The sequence below is a fragment of the Mirounga angustirostris genome, unplaced genomic scaffold, assembly GCF_029215605.1.
Source record: "Mirounga angustirostris isolate CCGP_5_RB_7025 unplaced genomic scaffold, mMirAng1.0.hap1 SCAF_4, whole genome shotgun sequence".
NCBI classification, from domain to species: domain Eukaryota; kingdom Metazoa; phylum Chordata; class Mammalia; order Carnivora; family Phocidae; genus Mirounga; species Mirounga angustirostris.
In genome coordinates this window covers 190,000,859-190,018,329 of record NW_026991712.1, presented here as the reverse complement: position 1 = coordinate 190,018,329, position 17,471 = coordinate 190,000,859, and the positions used below count along the sequence as shown (strand labels likewise).

The 17,471-nt window shown below is 61.1% G+C and overlaps 1 protein-coding gene across 9 annotated transcripts in view; it reads left to right on the top strand.

Annotated features, from left to right (window-relative positions):
* The first annotated feature begins 142 nt into the window (after positions 1–142).
* The window catches only part of SAMD11 (sterile alpha motif domain containing 11), a 24,533-nt gene continuing 7,204 nt past the window's right edge, over positions 143–17,471 (top strand). For 2 of the 9 annotated variants that reach the window (XM_064590208.1, XM_064590205.1), the window contains exons 1-7: positions 225–1,179; positions 2,329–2,420; positions 6,336–6,517; positions 7,905–7,955; positions 11,970–12,094; positions 15,355–15,444; positions 15,617–15,751. In XM_064590208.1, coding sequence (XP_064446278.1) covers positions 663–1,179; positions 2,329–2,420; positions 6,336–6,517; positions 7,905–7,955; positions 11,970–12,094; positions 15,355–15,444; positions 15,617–15,751 — 1,192 coding nt within the window. In that variant the 5' untranslated portion in view covers positions 225–662. The other 7 variants (XM_064590210.1, XM_064590202.1, XM_064590207.1 and 4 more) reach the window with 7 other exon arrangements.

Here is a 17,471-nt window from a genome sequence, read left to right as displayed (position 1 = left end):
AGCCCTGTCCCACCGCCCCCGCCGCCAGCCGTGTGAGCCCAGTCGGCCGTCACGCACCCCCTGCTGGAGCCCGCGCCCGCCCGCCCGCCGAGCCGGGGCCGTTTAAATGGGCCAAGTTGTGGCGGCGGCGGCGGCGGCGGCGGCGGCGGCGGCGGGAGTCTCCCAAGTCCCTGCCGGGCGGGCGCGCCCCAGTGTACGCGGGTGCGCGGCCGGGGCGGCGGGGCGGCGAGGCGGGGCTGGGGCCTGGGACCCCCGGGCGGGGCGGGGCGCAGGGCCGGAGACTTCTGGACTCCACTGCCCGGCTGGGCCCTGCGGGCGGACCAGCGAGCGGGGCCGCCCCAGGGGGCGCGGGCGCAGGTGGCCCAGGGCCCTGGGGAGCCCTGGGGCCCCGGGGCTGCGGCGCTCGGCAGGTCGATAGGGGATCGATAGGAGCTCCCGCAGCACCATGTCTCGGGCAGCCAAGGCCCCGGCAGCCGGCCGAGAAGCGGCCCGTGGTGGCCCGGCGGGCGGCGCGGCCGCAGGTGCCGGGGCGCAGTAGCGGGTAGGGCGGGCGCGCGGCCGGGAGACTCCCGGGCCCCCAGCCCTCGAGACCCAACTCCAGCCCAGGCCCGAGCAAGTTGCGCCGGCGGCGGAGAGCCAGGCTACAAGGCCACCGGCCCGTCATGCCAGCGGTCAAGAAGGAGCTCCCAGGCCGCGAAGACCTGGCCCTGGCTCTGGCCACCTTCCATCCGACCCTGGCCGCACTGCCACTGCCGCCGCTCCCAGGCTACCCGACACCGCTGCCAGCTGCGGCCGCCCTGCCCCCGGCCGCCTCGCTACCCGCCGCGACCGCTGGCTACGAGGCGCTGTGGGCTCCACCACTCCGCTCCCCGCGCGCCTACCTGAGCCTGCACGAGGCCGCCCCGCACCTCCACCTGCCCCGGGGCCCTCTGGCCCTCGAACGCGTCTCAGCCACTGCGGCCGCGGCCCCGGATTTCCAGCCGCTGCTGGACAACGGCGAGCCGTGCATCGAGGTGGAGTGCGGCGCCAACCGCGCGCTGCTCTACGTGCGCAAACTCTGCCAAGGCAGCAAGGGTCCGTCCATCCGCCACCGCGGCGAGTGGCTCACACCCAACGAGTTCCAGTTCGTCAGCGGCCGAGAGACGGCCAAGGACTGGAAGCGCAGCATCCGCCACAAAGGTGCGGCCGCGGTGGGGGCGCAGGCCGCTACGGTCCCTCCCCTCTGCTCCCCGAGGACCCCTGGGTCCGGACCCCCTCATTCTGCCACCTGGGAGACTCCATCTCCGCCCGGAGAGGGCGCTGCGACTCTGGGGCTGCCGCGGGGACACTCCCCCCCCCCCCCCCACCGCCCCCAGCACTGTCGCCTTGGTGGACCCGAGCAGAGCGCCCTCGGCCTCCACCGCCACCTCAGCTTGAGCCGCGGTGCTCTGGGCTCCCGGCTGCACACGAGCCGGCCCCTCCTCCCACTCGGAAGGTCTTTGCGGGATTCCTGGGCTGTGTGGCCCAGGGGAAGTTTAGGGGAACTCGGGAGACGGCGGGAGGCCGGCTGGGCGGGACCCGACTTCCCTCCTGGGTCGGGGAGCCACCAGGTTCCAGCGGGAGTAGAGGGGCACACGGGCGGCCGGGGTGCGGGTGCGAGTTGCTGGAAGGCAAGGGAAGGTGTAGGGGTGTCGTAGGCAGGTGGGGGCCGCGGGGGCGCGCATCGGGGCGGGGGCGCGCGCGGAGCTGGAACGGCGGCGGGGCTGGGAGCAGCCTGCTTGGAGCATTCAGGAGTCTGGCTCCGAGGGCGCGTTGCGAGGGCGCCGGAGCAGGCAAACGGGGGAAGCGCGGCGAGCGACAGGGGCGGGGGTGGGGGATCCTTAGAAAGTTGGGGACCCCGTCGCGCTGGGCTTTGAGGCTCGCGGCTCTGCTGTGGCCGCCCTCCTCCCGCTGAGGGCTCAGACACAGCCCTGGTCCCGGCGGCGCCGCTCACCTGCGCGCAGGCTCGACCTTCGTGAACCCTGTTCCCAGTTCCCCCGGACCGGCTTGGAGAGAGGGTAGAGAGCGGGAGGAGGGACGCAGGGGGCGGGGAGGAGGCCGCCCTTGGTCAGGGGACGGCGCTTGCCGGGATCTTGAGTTTCTGAGCTCCGCAGATCCCCGCGGCGTCCGCGAGGGTGTGGTGGGCGGCAGGGCCAGGTAGCGGGTTCGGAAGTTGGATGTTCATACACGTGCCAGGAGGGGGAACCGGCCGTGCAGCTTACTGCGCCCCGAAAGCGCGCCCGTGCGTGCCGGCTCTACCTGTGCCCCAGCCCTGCTCTCTCACCGGTCCTGCCTCGGCTCTCCTCACAGGAAAAAGTCTGAAGACGCTTATGTCCAAGGGGATTCTGCAGGTGCACCCTCCGATCTGCGACTGTCCGGGCTGTCGAATATCCTCCCCGGTGGTGAGATGTGGGAGAAAAGTTGGGGCTTTGGGTCTTCCTTCTCCCCTGTGGAGCTTGTGCCTGTTTTCTAGGATCCAGAGTCCTAACCTCAACCCTGCCAGTGTGCAGGAGTGAGCCCCCGCAGGGGCAAATAGGGGAGACTTCGCTTTGGGTGGGAATCCTGGGGCAGCCCTCCGCTCTTTGGATGCAGGACCTGACCATTCCCTATCTTGGAGCTGCTTCTTCTCAGGTCTTGGGGACAGCCTAGGCTGTAAAGGTCTCCTCCCTGGACAGTGCCATCCACCTGGGGCCTGGGACCCTGCCCTGTCACAGGTCTGGGGTGGGGGTGGGGGTGTCACTGTGTCAGCTGGCCTGGCTTGGGAGAGGGGCTGGTCCTAAGGTAACACTTGTTCTGGGATGTGACACTGTTGGCTGGCCTGGATGTACATTCTGGGGTGGTCACAGCTTGGAGGTGAGTAACATGTGTCTCTGGGATGCCAAAAGCTAGAACCCTGCTGGGCAAGGCCCTGGATGTCCAGGAGAGTCTGAGGATACAACCCAGTTGGGGGCAGAATCTGAGCAGTGTGGGCCTTTGGTGTCAAGATCTGGAGGTGGAGGCTGATGTGGGACCCCCAACCCAGTGTAGACATGTATTGATGCCCTCTTTGGCCTAGGGGAGCAGCAGAGATTGGGGTGCTGGGCCTGCCCCTGAAGCACTGTCTTCCACATCCTATGTCCTCCAGGCAGCAATAGTTGGAGGACTGATCTGAAGAAGAAATTGCATCTTGAGAGGAACCAATTTTGAGCTGCTCGGGGAGAGCCGGTTAGGGCCCTGGCTGCTGGTGGTGGTTGGGATTGTGCTGTTATTGCTGGCGTCTGCAGCCCCCCACACAGGAAGGGGTGAGAGAGGACCCAGGACACCATCTTCAGCTTCTTTACTTTGGACTGGAAGTAGGAAGGAGGAAGGGATGTTTTGGTTTCCTCATGGACCCTGGAGGCGGGGAAGCCACAAACACACCTGTGAATACAGACACCAGATCAGACACACAAGTTGGACAGGGGGACGGGGATACAGCCATGCCTCTCCTGTGTGCCTACCCCACACACCTGTCTGCCATGAGCTCGTGGTCAGAGTATGTGCGCACAGGCAGCCCACCTCTTACCTGCTACTACGGTACCTGCCTGGGGCAAGAAGCTGAGCTCCCGCTCCACTTAACGCACCTTTTCAAGCAGCTGGTACTGGAGAAGAGTCTTCTGGGCAGCCTCAAGGCTAGCCTGGGGTTTCTGTTCGGGTTGGAGGGTCCCAGCCTGTCTTAACCCACTCCTCCAGAGGTCTCTCACACGAGTGTGGGGTTCAGGTGGCCTGAGCCCAGTATCAATTTCCCCGGGACATTGCTTGGATTGGAGAGGGGTGGGGAGGTCTGGCAGGGATGAGGCCACGACCTCGAACTGCCTACCTGTCTGGGGCTCCCGGGTCCCTGTCCTGCATGAGGGATGCCTCAGACCTGGGCCTTCCTCTCCTGAACCTGGTCCCTCCCAGGCCCATCCCTGTACTCTTCCCTTAGGAAGGAGCTACACAGACCCCCTTGTCTTTCCAGGTCCCTCCCAGGCCCATCCCTGTACCCTTCCCTTAGGAAGGAGCTACACAGACCCCCTTGTCTTTCCAGCCCCCGCTTTCGCCACATAGAGATTGTCTTCCTCCATCCCCCACAGCCAAGCCCGAAGGTACATACACACCTCACAGCCACAGATACCCCAGGGGCACAATGTGGGTGTGCATATTTGGTGCAGGGATCATGCAGACATGCAAGATGGCTTTCCTGTTCCCCTCCTTGTGTTCTGAGGCGCCAATGTTGACTAGCAACAGAGGTTTGTCACAGAGTTTTCAAATCTGTGCGCTGCTGAGCAGGGGTGAGTGGCTGAGGTCTTGGGTGTGCGTAGGAGGAAAGTATGCTCCCTGTCCTTGGTCGGGGTCAGGGCTGCCCATCCTGGTCCCTCTTCCTCAGCTCCCCTCCCACAGGAGCACCTCCAAGAGCCACCGTAGGCCAGCATAGCTGGTCTGGCCTCATCCCAAGTGGCGGTATTACTGCCCTCATTTTCCTCTCCTCCTCGCCCTACAGATGAGAAGCAGAGGGAAATGCATTTCCTTTTCTTCTTAAGAGAATAGTTCAATTAAAGCAGAAAGACAGGAGAGGAGGTCCTGGTGCTTGGGCCACAGGCTAGAGAAGGGCAGACCGGAGTGGGACTTCCCAGCAGTGCACACTTTAGACAGGCCAGCGGTTGTTGAAAACACTGCCCTTGGAGCCCAATAGCTGGACCAGACAGGCCATCGCACCTGCGGCTCAACCACTCTCTGCTATTGCTGTTAGAGCACAGGGCCAAGGCCAGGGTCTCAGAAGGGGCCACAAAGCAGGCCATTTCATCTCTCAGGCCTACCCTCAGACTCCCACCCGGCCCCAGTGCTGTCCAGGGTCTCTCACTGAGTATGTTGCAGAGAGGAATACGGAGGGTGTCCCAAGTGGATTCATAAGGGCAAGTATGGGGGAGACTGTGGCTCGCGGTGGGGGGCCTGGAGAGGGGGGCAATTGTGGTCCCCAGACCAAGCGAGGGGAGAAGACTAGGGCCCCCTGACCCTGTTGGGGCCACTGACCAAATCTGGAGCTGGGGTAGGCTGGGTCTGAAGGGAAGGTCCCTTATTCTGGAGGGCAGGACGATGGTGGCTGCTTAGCAGTCCTTCAGGTCCAGGATGACACGGGTCCAGGGTGAAGCGAGACCCTCCTCCACACTTTCCTCCTCAAGCTCGTGGGTATGATGGCATTGTCCTTGCAACAGGAAAGAGGATGTCCGAGGGTCCCCAGGTGACTGAAGAGATGAGAGAGAATTAGATAATCCCAAGGTCCCTGCCACCCCCCTGAAACAGCAACCCCTTATTAAATAAGAAAAGGGTTCCTGCCCACCCGAAAAGAATCAGTAACTTTTCTTCTTCCACTGGGGCAGCAGGACCTAAGGACACTGTAGGGAGCCTTGGTGTATAGTAACCTTGTATAGTATGCTCTGAGCACGGACAAGCTCGGTGTGGAGTACCCTCCATGTCTGTGCACAGGACATGCCTTCCTGCTCTGATCTCCCAGCACACAGCACACACATGAGCTCCACATCCTCACAACATGGGTGTAGGGAGGGGAGAAGGAGGTGTTGTGGAAGAAATGGAATCTCTGTTTCCGACCCAGAGGGTAGGCTCACTAGGGGCCCATGGGACAAAGGGTCTAGGTTGGTAAGGGCTCCCCATCAAGTGACCTGTGAACCCCGGGCCTGCAGTTTGCAAGGGGTCAGCAGGATCAGGCCCCAGACTCAGGCTCCAAACAACCCTGAACTGGACCCTGCGTGGCACTAGCAGAATAGAAGACAGGACTTGGCAGTGGCTGGGGGTTCATGCAGGAGCTTGTGGGACGGTCCAGCAGACACAAGCACACAGAGGTACCTGCACGTTGAACACGTGGCAGAATGCAGACATGCTGTGTTGTGCACACGTGGTCCCTGGGGCTCCCTGGGGCCGAGAAAGCTGGGGTCTGCCTCCGGGTGGGCACCCCCACACTCCGGCTAGAGTGCAGAGTCTGGACAAGGCAGTGTCACGAGGAGCCTGGCCAGGGCCTACAGCCCTTCACTGCACCCCGCTCCCTGGTAGCAGACCCGGGCCTCATCTTTCTGCTCTTGTCTTCAGCTCCAGCCACTGGGACCCATGTGGACCCTCGGGCCTGTCCTGTGGGCTAGAAGCCCTGCAGCGGGGCCAGTGATGGTGCCTATTTGATCTTAGCAGCTGCTCTGAGGGCTTCCGTCACCTGCACCCTGCCTAAGGCTTGGGCCTGGAGTGCACAGCTCCCAGGACCCTGAGGGTCCTGGCTCAGCCTAACCTTCCTCTCTTCCCTCCCTACCCAGAACCGGGGGCGGCTGGCAGACAAGAGGACAGTTGCCCTGCCCACTGCACGGGTCCTAAAGAAGGAGCTGACCCCCAGCTTCTCGTCCCGTGATGGTGACAGCGATGGGAGTGGCCCAGCCTGTGGGCGGCAACCAGGCTTGAAACAGGAGGACACCCCACATGTCCCTATCATGAGGAGAAGGTACTTTTACTGGGGGCCAGGCTCGGGGGAGGCACCCGGGCTCTGGACGGGACATCAAGACTGGTGTCTCCAGGTAGCTGAAGGCCAGGCCAGGGCGAGGACCCTTTGCCCTGGGGACAGGGCCCAGGTTGAGCTTGTCATGTCTGCCGAAGCTGAAACAGCCTGAACCCCTGACGCCACAAGACCATAGTGAGAACCTACCCTGCCCCCACTTGGAGGGAGGCGGTCGACGAGGTTCCATGTGGGGAAGGAAGGAGGCTCTAGGAAGGGCCAGGGGCTCTCGGAGGAGGGCAGTCAGGGAGACCCAGGAAGGGAGGGCCTGATACCACCACAGCCAGGCGGAGAGAAAGGAGCTGAGCAGCCCCCTTCCCGGAGCTGTCCCTGAAACTCTCATGCTCATTCTCCTTGGCTGGAGGCAGCTTTCCTGGCTACCCACTGTCCCTTCCAGGCTTGGGGCCACTCTTCCTGACTTCCCACCATCTCCTCTCCTGGCAGAGACACCTCCCACTGTCCACTCACCTCTTCATGCCTCCATCTATCTGTCGTCGGTCCATTCATTTGTCTGTCCATCCAGCACATGTTACTCACCCCCAGAGTTTCTAGGCCTTTTCTCTTCCCACCTAATCTTTCAACGTGTTCCAACATCTCCTGCCCTAAAATAACCCTCCCAAACCCCCAACACCCCCACTTCCCAGCCCTCATACCCACGCTTGCTAAGGTGACACACCCACACAGGCTTCCAACCACCATCCCTCAGCCTGAGGGTCTTTCTGGGAACACTGCTATGAGTGAGGGGACAGGCAGAGGGCAGAGCTGTTTCCTTACTTGACCTCTCGTTTTGGCATCCCTCCTACCTACAAGTGCGGTGGTCGCTTTCAGGAGGCAGACTGGTAGCAGCTGGGACCCAGGAAGCTGCACCCGCCTGGGCTGACACTGGACCATTGGTGCCGGCAGCGGCCATGGGGCTTGCTCCCTGACCTGTTCCAGCCTGGCTGGAGCAGCTCTAGCAACTAGGAATTTGGTTCAGTTGCATGGCTGATCGCAGAAGAGGCTGCAGCTCCCCTCCCCACCCCCGCCCTCAGCACAATGTGGTAGCTCTCCTGGGTTCGCTGCAACAAGAAGGACAGGTGTGGCAGCCTCATTTCTGTCCTTCCCAATTCCTTTGTCTGGTGAGACCAGGAGTCGGCTCCTGCCCCATGGTCCTATCCTGGTGGCAGCCACTGGCTGGTTGAGCTGGTACCAGATAGCACTGGAGACAAATCCGAGCCAACCCAGTTCCTTTGGGGCCAGCGCTCTGGGGAAGATGAGGGCTATGCCATACACACACCCTGCTGTTCAGGTACCAGATCCTGGAGGCCACTTTGACCCTCTGCTTCTTTCCTTGCAGAGTCCACACCCACTGGGACGTGAACATCTCCTTCCGAGAGACGTCCTGCAGGTAGGGTCTGGGCTTATCCCCACACATCGTGCGTGGGCAGGATGGAGACTTGTTGCTCCATTTCCCGTGGGTCTGCTTCTAAATCTTTCCAGCCTCCCTCCCTTCCTCCCCTCCCTAGTCTGTGGTCTGTCGGTCGGTTTGTGCCCAGGCCCTAACAACAGCACAGGTGGGTTCTGGGCAGCCTAACCCTCCCACATGGGACTGACCATTTGAGTCAGTCTGCCCAAAGATGAGGCCATGACCTCCCCCTCCCACCCTCCCAAAGACCCACCCAGAGATGAGGATGGTGATGTGTGCCTGGGGTCTCATAGGATGCAGAGGCGTTCACTAGGGAAAGAGGATGTCTGCAAAGATGTGGAAGAACAAGGGAAGGGGATGTAGGGCTGTGGGGGGCTGGCAGGTCTGATCCAACTGAATGCTAAAGGACTTTGGATGCTGAGCCCGTAGAACACGGTGCTCCAGGCAGTGAGGAGCCACCCAAAGTTCTTGGGCAGAGGGGTGATAGAGTGTGTGTTTTGATGAGGTCCTTCTGGAGGCCCTGCCCAGGAGGTTGGAGGTTTGCTCCAGTCTACAGTGGTTCAGGCTGTGGAAGCATGATGGAAGGCAGGGGGGCGGCGAACCCAAGACATAGCAAGGAGATAAAAATGAGGGGACCTGATGAGGAAGTTGGGAGGGCACTGGGGAGACCCAAGTTCTAGATTCCAGATGAGCAAAGGATGGTCAGTCTGTGGATGGAGCCCAGGCTGTGGCTTCTGGTCAGTGGGGTCAAGTCCTACCACAGGGCTTCCAGGGAGGGTACAGGAAGGGCCCAGCCTAGGAGACAGTAGGCACCCAGCACAGGCCCAGCTTCCTCAGCCAAAGCTGAGGGGCCAGCCCCCAAGGTGGGAGCCTGTCCTCCCCACTCCCAGCCTGGTTCTGTGCCATATGTATTATTATTTACGTCTCTGAAAATATCTGGGTCCTAGAGCCGAATTACAGTGAAAACATCTTTAAACTTATTTCTACCTCATTTTGAAGTTGCCTGCTCAACTGATCATTTTTATGAACCGTTATGAACATTGATGACATTTTATGAGCCTTTTGCTTGGGAAGCTACAGGATGAATTTGTCAGTGAAGCTTATAGCGAACCCAAGGGAGGTTCCTCCACTCCTGGAATGACTCCTCCTGCCTCCGGTAGCCCTTTCCTCACCCACCCCTGGCCTTGTAAAGTGAGAGAAGGTCCCAGGTGTCCAGACAGAGGGTGCTCCCGGTAAGGGGCCAAGTCCAAGTGCATGTGGGCTCCTTCAGTCCTGCACAGGCACTAGGGGTGTCTGGGATGATTTTCTGGATTTTACCAGAGAGGAGACTGCGGTTTCGGGGCAGGGGTGTAGCGTGCCGAGAGGACTTACAGGCTATCTGCCCCCACCTGCTGATGCGGCACCTCGGCTTCGGGCCAAGGAGGGCTGCAGGCAGCCTGGCTTGTCTCTTCCTGGCTCCTTTTGATGCTGTCCCTCTGTCCTTCATCTCTAGTCTCCTGTCTGTTCTTTAGCCTCTGTCCATTCATCTCTCTGCTATTCCCATCCTTTCTGTCTCTGCGTCCATCCATTCAGTAGTGCCTGTCTGTTCATCTGTCATCATCTCTCACTTTGTTTGTCCCTCTCTCTCCACCCATTGGCCTTCACCTGTCTGTCCATCCATCTGTCCATGGGTTCCATCCATTGGCCCACTTGCCTGCTTGGAGCTCCTGCTTCAGCACCCATGCACCCCAGGCAGCTGGCCGGAGATATGGTCCCTGCCCTCCTGGGGCCCCTGAGCTGGCCAGGATATGGGCAAACACTGGACAGTATGACAGTCGGCTGAGGGAGCCTGGAGGAGCCCAGGGTGCCCCTCGGGGAGAGTTGGGGTCGGAGGGGCCAGACCCCTCTCCCTCAACCTCCTAGCACACACCCTCCTCCCTGCAGCCCCTCTGTCACTCAAGCTCTCCCCCTGACCTCCTGATACACAGCCCCACCCCATGGTGCCACAGAGAGCCTCCCAAGAACCCTCGTGGGCTTGGTCCCTCATGCACAACACGGTGCAGATACTGTGTTCAGGGCTGTGGGAACCTCATACTTGGGATGCCGAATGCAGAGTTCATGTGTTTTCAGCCTGGTGTTTCTTTGTAGTTCTTTACATAAAACCTGGCATAATTTGTTCAGTGAGTGACCAGAACATGTTTTCCAGAGCCAGGCCAGGCTGTCTTGGGGCCTGTGGGGTGAACCCCCAAGGCAGAGAGCAGAGCAAGGCTGTGGTGGGCGGTGGTGTCCTGATTCCCACCGGGCCTCACCTCCATGGTTTCACAGCACCACCTGAGTGCCTGAATGACTGACCGCTGAGTGAAAGAGCTGATGGCCATGGCGGTGGTGGTGAGCTGGGGGCTAGAGTCCCTGGTCCCTGTGTGGGCGCTGGTCTAAGGGTTCATGGGGAACAAACTGATGAGGCCTTTCCTCACCTACTCAGTCTCCGGGGTGATCCACTTCCTGTAGGAGTCCTGGGGACACCAGAATTGGATCCCCTCAGGGGAGAACTTGGAGGCAGCCTCCAGCCAGCCCCCCCACCCCCTCCCTAGTGCTGAGGACAGCACTTCTCTCCTCAACACGCTCGCATTGATGAGGATGATAGAGGGATGAGAATTGCTGCCAATTAATCCCATAAAGTACTTACTCCACCCCACCTCCCCTCCTCTTTGCATGGGGGGGCACCTTCTCTCCTCCTGGGAGGGGGGGTGGGGGTGGGGAGAGAACCCGCATCTGGGTCTCCCAGAAGGCTCTAGAGCCCAGCCCTGGAGTCTTTGGGGCTGAAACTGATCTGCTTAGGGGCCAGCCTGGATTAGCCTGCTCCAGCCGCCCAGGCCAGGGGGGCCGGGGGCTATTTAATGAGGTTCAGGGTCGGTCCCCAGGTCACTCCGTGGAGGCCCCCTTGCAGCGGCCCAGCTGGGAGGCTGCTCTATTCCAGGTGGGCCAGGGAGCAAGGGCACTGGGGGGGGGTGCCCAGGGCCCCCCTGCTCCTCCTCTCTTCTGTCTTCCTGCTGCTCCAGGCGGCATCTGTAAGATGACAGGTGACCCTCCTCTATGCTAAGAACTCCAGGAGCAGATGGGGGGCCGTTCACACACAGCCACACTGACATTTTCTCACTCCACCCTTTCTCTGGGACTCTGGTGTAGGGTTGAGCTGCGTTAGCAGAAAGAGAACTGAGGGAACAAAAGAGTTAAAAACATGTTGATTCCAGGCCCACACATGCCTGGCGGCTGAGGTTCTTAGCTGGGGGCCTTGGGGAGAGCAGAGTGTCCTGAGCACACAGGGGGACCAGACTCCCCATTCAGGCTGTGTGTCTGCGTGTCTGTGTGCGTGTGTAGGTGCATGCTCTTGCCAGTCCTTGTGAGAGTGTACATGTGTCCCTGTGTGTGCACACGTCTCATTGGCTGCAGGACTTCGGTCTGAACCTTGGTTTCCTTATTTGAAGAAATTGAGCGTCTGTGGGTCGTTGCAAGCTTTAGCTGAAAGAGTGCATGCGACTTTCTTAATGAAGCAGCTAACACAGGAGTAAGCGCTAGATGCATGTGCAACAGTGTGAGCCCTCTCTGGTCACTGTTCCTCATGAGCAGACACCCCCTTGTCAGGCGATTGCTCTGGTCACTATGGGGAGAGCATGGCAAGACTGAGCTGGGTCCCCGTGCCCTGCACACACCCTCCCTGGGAGCTGCGGTGGGGCCTGAGTGTAAAGCCCCATGCCAGGCAGAAGCCTGGCAGGTCCTAGCGGTCCTGGGTGAGGCCTAGATAGGTCACACCCACTAGATGTTTCCCTTGGGCCCTGCTATGGGGATGCCTGCATATGGTGCTGTCACAGACCACACACAGAGGCGGGCAGGAGGCATGGCACACTTGCCCTCTGGCACTACGCATGCCCACACTCGAGCTTAGTTGGGCACTTGCTGTGCCCAGGGCTGGGCACACAGCCTTTGGGGGTCTCACCTTCATTGTCTTGCTTGCTGCAGCCAGGACAGCGACCTGCCCACCCTCATATCCAGTGTCCACCGAAGCCGCCACCTCGTTATGCCCGAGCATCAGAGCCGCTGTGAATTCCAGAGAGGTGGTGTGGAGATAGGCCTGGGAGCCTCAGGTGAGGAGCTGGGGGGAGAGAACACGGCTGCCAGGGCCACTGCAGCTCAGCCTGAGGACAGCCTGCCCCGCCACCCCCCCCCCGCCCCCCCACCCCCCCCACCCCCACCAGCGTCTCTGCTCAGCAGCTCTGGATGCTGCCACCTCCAGCACCCTTGGCTGGCAGCCAGGGAGGCCAGCGGAGGCGGGAGGTGGCAAGGCTGGCTGTCCCCCGGGGCTCCGTGTGATGGTAATTGTGTTAATCCCGGCCAGCCAGCGAGACGGGAGGCAGAGGCAGTGGCTCCACCGGCTCCACCATGGCTGCTTCTGGGGTGGGCTTGGAGCGGTCAAGGCCACTGCCACCCCCTTCCCATAGGAGCAGAAGCAGGGAGGACAGTCCGGGACGGGCAGGCCTCACGCAGGCTCGGAAATGCACATCCTGAATGGCTCACTTGAGGGCAGGGACACAGTCTGCATGCATGAGAGTGCCCACCAACCCCATGGAGCACAGGCCCCTGGAGGAAAGGGGTCCATCGCCTAAGAGATGGGGGGCTGGAGCCCGGACCTCTGCAGGGGTGGGGCAGGAGAGTGCTGGCCCAAGCTCCTGAGGTCATCTCAGAGGGACAGCTCCTGGAGGTAGCAGGAGCTCAGAAGGAGGGGGCAGCTGGGGGACCCAGGCCCTCCCCCGAGGAACAGGCCAGCAGGGACTTGGCCATGAGGCTTTGCTGCAGAGAATGGGGCATGGCTGAGCTCTGACTGAAAGAGGAGAGGTCAAAGGACCTGGCAGGGGCCCCTTGCAGTCCAATGGACCCAGGGCAGGGAAGTTTCCAGCAGTGGCTACAGCTCTCAGAAAAGCTGGCCAGGAGATGGTCATCTCCCTAGTGCCCCCAGGCGTGCCTGTGCCTGGGAAGGCTTTTGTGGGGTGGGTGTGAGGGGGCTGCTTCTGGAGCCTTGTTGGAGGCTGCTGAGCAGGCAGCTGATAAAATCTAATTGCTCCATCGATCGGGCGGAGCCGCGGGAGCCCCACAGTGATTGAGATATTCTGAGCCAGCAGGCCCTCCCCCTGCTGCCCGCACACAAGGAGACCTCACAGTACATGGGCACGGGTGTGCATGTGTGAAAGCAGGCATGTGCACCCCGCTCCCTGCTAGGGCTGCGTGCCTGGGGCCTTAGCATGGCCCGGGCACCCAGCTCACACTCTGCGTCTGGGTGTCATCATGCCACACACCTGTGGCCTCACTCTCGCTTTTTGCTGTGACCCCTGCTTGCACTCCAGGGGTCACAGGTATTCTGCATGAACGGTCACGTGTGTGCACTGTGTCCAGGTTTTGTGAGAGTTTGCTCTCTCCTTGGGGCTGTCATCCCCCCTTGGCTTCCACTTGTTCCTGTCGGCCCTTGGGTGGGGACATTTGCCTGCCGTCACCTTCTCTTGATTCCCCAGGAGCCACATGTCAGTCCTATTCCTACAGAAATGGATCCTGGACAGGAAAGGCCATGGAGGACTGTGAGGGGCTCAACCTGGGTCCATGCTGGTGTCTTAGGACTGTGTATATGTGTCTATGAGTGAACATGGCCCTTATCAAGGACTAGCGAACTCCCAGATCGCCATGGCAAGACCTTACTGCAGCCAGTGGGCTGGGTCTCACTGTGGGTCCTCCTTCTACCTCCAGAAGCACCTCCCCCCACCCCCACCCCCCCACCCGTAGGAAGGGGAGGGGGAGTTTCCACTGTGGAAAATGGGAATGGGACTCAGGGAAGTGAGAGTGCTGGGTTATTTGCTAAACCTAAAAGGGGTGTGTGCAGGATGGGGCATGGGCAGCAGGTGTGGACCCAGCCCAAATCTGCCTCCAGGCCTGGCACAGCTGGATGTCGTGGCTCTCCTACCAGCTGGGCCCTGATGCCCCAAAGCTATTGGGAGCCAGCTTTGGTTTCCTCAAGGAGCCCTCATGCTGGTTGTGCCCCTCTCTGTCCTGCCAGGTCACTGAGGTAGGGACCCTTCAGCCAAGCAGTAAGGACCTCGTCCCCCTCGGGGCGAGGCCTAGGGTTGGGCTGCCGAGGTGGCAGCGAGGTGGCTGAGATCAATAACTTATTAGCACCATTCTGTCAGCTGTAAAGTGGAGATTGATCGGCCTCTCGCTGCTGCCGCACTTCCCCGGCCTGATAAAAATGACAGATTAAGGGAATAAGGGAAAGGAATTAGGCTCTGGGAATTAGGCTTCTGGGAAGCCTGCCTTGCTGAGGTGTCATGGCAGGCCTGGTTCACAGAGGGGGTAGCCCTCACCCCACCCACCCAGGCAGCCTCCTCAGGGTGGAGAGGGGGCCAGAACATGGGCTCTGGCCTGGAGGCCAGCACTGTGGTGGGCCCGGGAGAACAGGACATCTGCTGAGCTGTTCATCAGACACCCTATCCCAGGCCTTGAGCTCAGGAAGGAAGGATCAGGGGCTGGGATGGAGAGGGGTGGATTTGGGGAGACAGAGGAGTATAATTTAGATGTAGGACCTGAGAGAGGTCTTCAGAGAGGGGTGGGGCTGTCCCCCCCCATACGCACATACACTACTATGGCCAGGCTGTGTACAGCAGACCAGACTGTTCAGGGGTGCCCTCAAGAGCTCAGAGCCCAGGGGGCAGGTGGGCAGTTGTGTGACAGGCAAGGCCAGGGTGCTGGCTCAGGCCCTCTAAGGGCAGTGAGGAGTGTGGCCTAGGTGGAGGTCCCCAGGAGTGGGTGTGGCAGGTGTGCCCGACCTTGGGGGCTTCAAGGTGTCCTTGGGGGCCTGCTGCCTAGCGCTTTCCCTGAGTGGATAGAGGCTAGGGTCCTCACCCCTGGGAGGGAGGGTGACTTCCAGGCTAAACCAAAGCCTTCAGTTCCTCTTCGGCAGAATGATCGGGAGGGCCCGATCATTAATTTCACAGGAGACCAGTCTGGCTGGATAGGGGCAGCAGGGTGCCTGTGGAGTCCTGAGTTGCCACCTGAGTCTGCTACCACAAATCTCCCATCACATACACACATACCCCAAAGTCCAGGATCAGAACCGTCCCTTGACCTATCCAAACCCTGGCAAGATGTCCTCTGGCTGAAGGCCTGGGACCCTGGACTGGAAAAGGCTTTGACTTGGCCAGGACCCAAGGGCACCTGAGCAATGATGGATTAGGTTCTGGGCTGAGCTGGGGCTGGCTGGGACGGAGGCCTGGGCTGGGTCCCTCTCTGCCCCTGGCCCTCCCAGCCTCCATCCCCTCCAAGCCCGGAGATGCATGATGGGGCTCACTTTACCCTCCCCCAACAGGTGACCTGTTGGGCAAGAGGCTAGGCCGCTCCCCCCACATCAGCAGTGACTGCCCATTGGAGAAAAAGGCACGAAGCAAGTCGCCCCAAGGTGGGAGCTCAACTTGGAGGTGGAGGGACAGGCCACAAGGAGGGAGGGGGATCACTCAGACCCCATGCAGGGCAGAATCAGCCCAGCAGCAGGTTCTAGGAGGGGAGGTCCTGCCTCTCCTGTGGCAGCATCTGAAGGAGAATCCCCTCACTTTATGCTCCCCCCAACACAGAGACTCTGTTGCTGCCAGAACTAGGGCCCAGCATGGCCCCTGAGGATCACTACCGCCGGCTCGTGTCTGCCCTGAGTGAGGCCAGCACCTTTGAGGACCCCCAGCGTCTCTACCACCTGGGCCTCCCCAGCCATGGTATGTGCCCCCACCCCATGGCACCATCCCTTACCAAGTGTCTACCTGTGTGTGCTGGGCTCTTGCTGTCCCTGGAGGCCTCTGCTCACCCTGGAAAGAGGCTCCGGGATCTTTGGCTCCTGACACCAAGACTGGGTTTGGATGCAGATCTGTAGGCCCTTGTAGGGGGGCACTGAGGGGTGACTCTCCTCCTCCCTCTGCCCAGGCATCCACTTGTTTGGGTAGATCTGGGGGATCCCCCACCTGCATATCCCTACAGTCCACCCCCACCATCTCCCACAGACTCTCTAGCAGGGCCACCCCTCACTTGTGACAGGCAAGCACTGTCATTTCACAGATGAGGAAACAGTCTGGGATGAGCCCCAGTGAGAGTGGGAGGTGGGGACTGAGCCAGGCCCACCCGCCTCTCTCCTGTACATGCAGCTTCTCATTGTCCGCTGGTCCGTATGGCCTGTAGTCCTGTAAGCTGCCATCAGGGTGGTGTGTGAGATCGTGCCCCACCTCACCTGGGGTCAGCTCTACATGGGAGGGGCCAAGAGGAGGGGAGCTGTCCGGCTAGGACATCCAGAAGGGAGGATGGGTAGCAGTTAGGATGTGGCCGCCAGGACCTACCTCAAGGGGTGCTCAGAAGCCCCGGCTGGAGGCACAGTCCCTGCCCCACCCAGCTCCCCACTGCTCTGTCCATCTGTCCTTCCTGCCTCTCATGGACACACCTCACCCACCCACCATCTGGCACCCTGACCAGCTGCACCCTAGCCTGGCAGACCCCAGCCCACGGTGCTGCCTCTAGCTTGGCTTTTTCAGGCGTGAGGAGTGCTGGGAAAGAGGGCAGGATTTCTTCTCCTTACACAAGGCACTGTCCCCCAGGGCAGCCAGGCACCGAGAGCCTGAATAATTCACCAAATGTTAATAATTTAAAAATCTTCCTTTTTAATTGCTTTCCCTGCCCTGCCTGGGGCCCGCTCCGCTGGTCTGCGCCGGGGAGGGGGCGCCGGCCACCGGGGAGCAGCGCCGGGAGCCGGGCTGTCAATCATGGCCCTGCGCCACCGCCCCCGCCGCGGAGCCGACTGTAAATAACCGAGGCCGCCGGGCGGGCGCGGGGGCGAGGGGCCCCGCTGGGATCGATGCAGGCGGCCGAGCCGGCTGGGCTCTGCGGGCTGGCACCCGGCCCGGGCAGGACCCACCTCCGCTTTTCGGGTAATTAATTTATAAACAGGCGGCGGCGGCGGCGGCGGAGCCTGCACAAATGGGGGGCTGCGCGGGGCGGGGGGGGGGGGGGGGACCCGGAGGCCCGGCCGCGGGCAGGATGGAGGGACTCCGAAGGGGAGCAGAGTGCTAGGCGCCTTGAGGGTGCACTGCGTGTTACCTAGAAGGGGGTCACCTGGGCATTTGTCAGTACAGGGTTGAAAACCCATTCCCACTCCTCCAGGAGCAGGCCTGCGCCCTCACTCTTGGGTCTTTGCACAACCCCATCTGCAGCCTTGCTCTCCACAACCTCTGAACTCCTGTCAATATCAACATTCGCACCACAGAATCCCCTGCCTTCGGAGCCTTTCCCTCCCTCCCCACTGCATTTGGGTTACTGAAATCCCCATACCGCTTTCAAATGCTTACCTGCCCCCCTCCCGATACAGGTGGGTGCCTCCCAACCCCCATTCCTAACACCACATAAAGCTAGTTGCACTGTGATGATTTGAGTCTCCCCTGTCCTGTGGCCTTC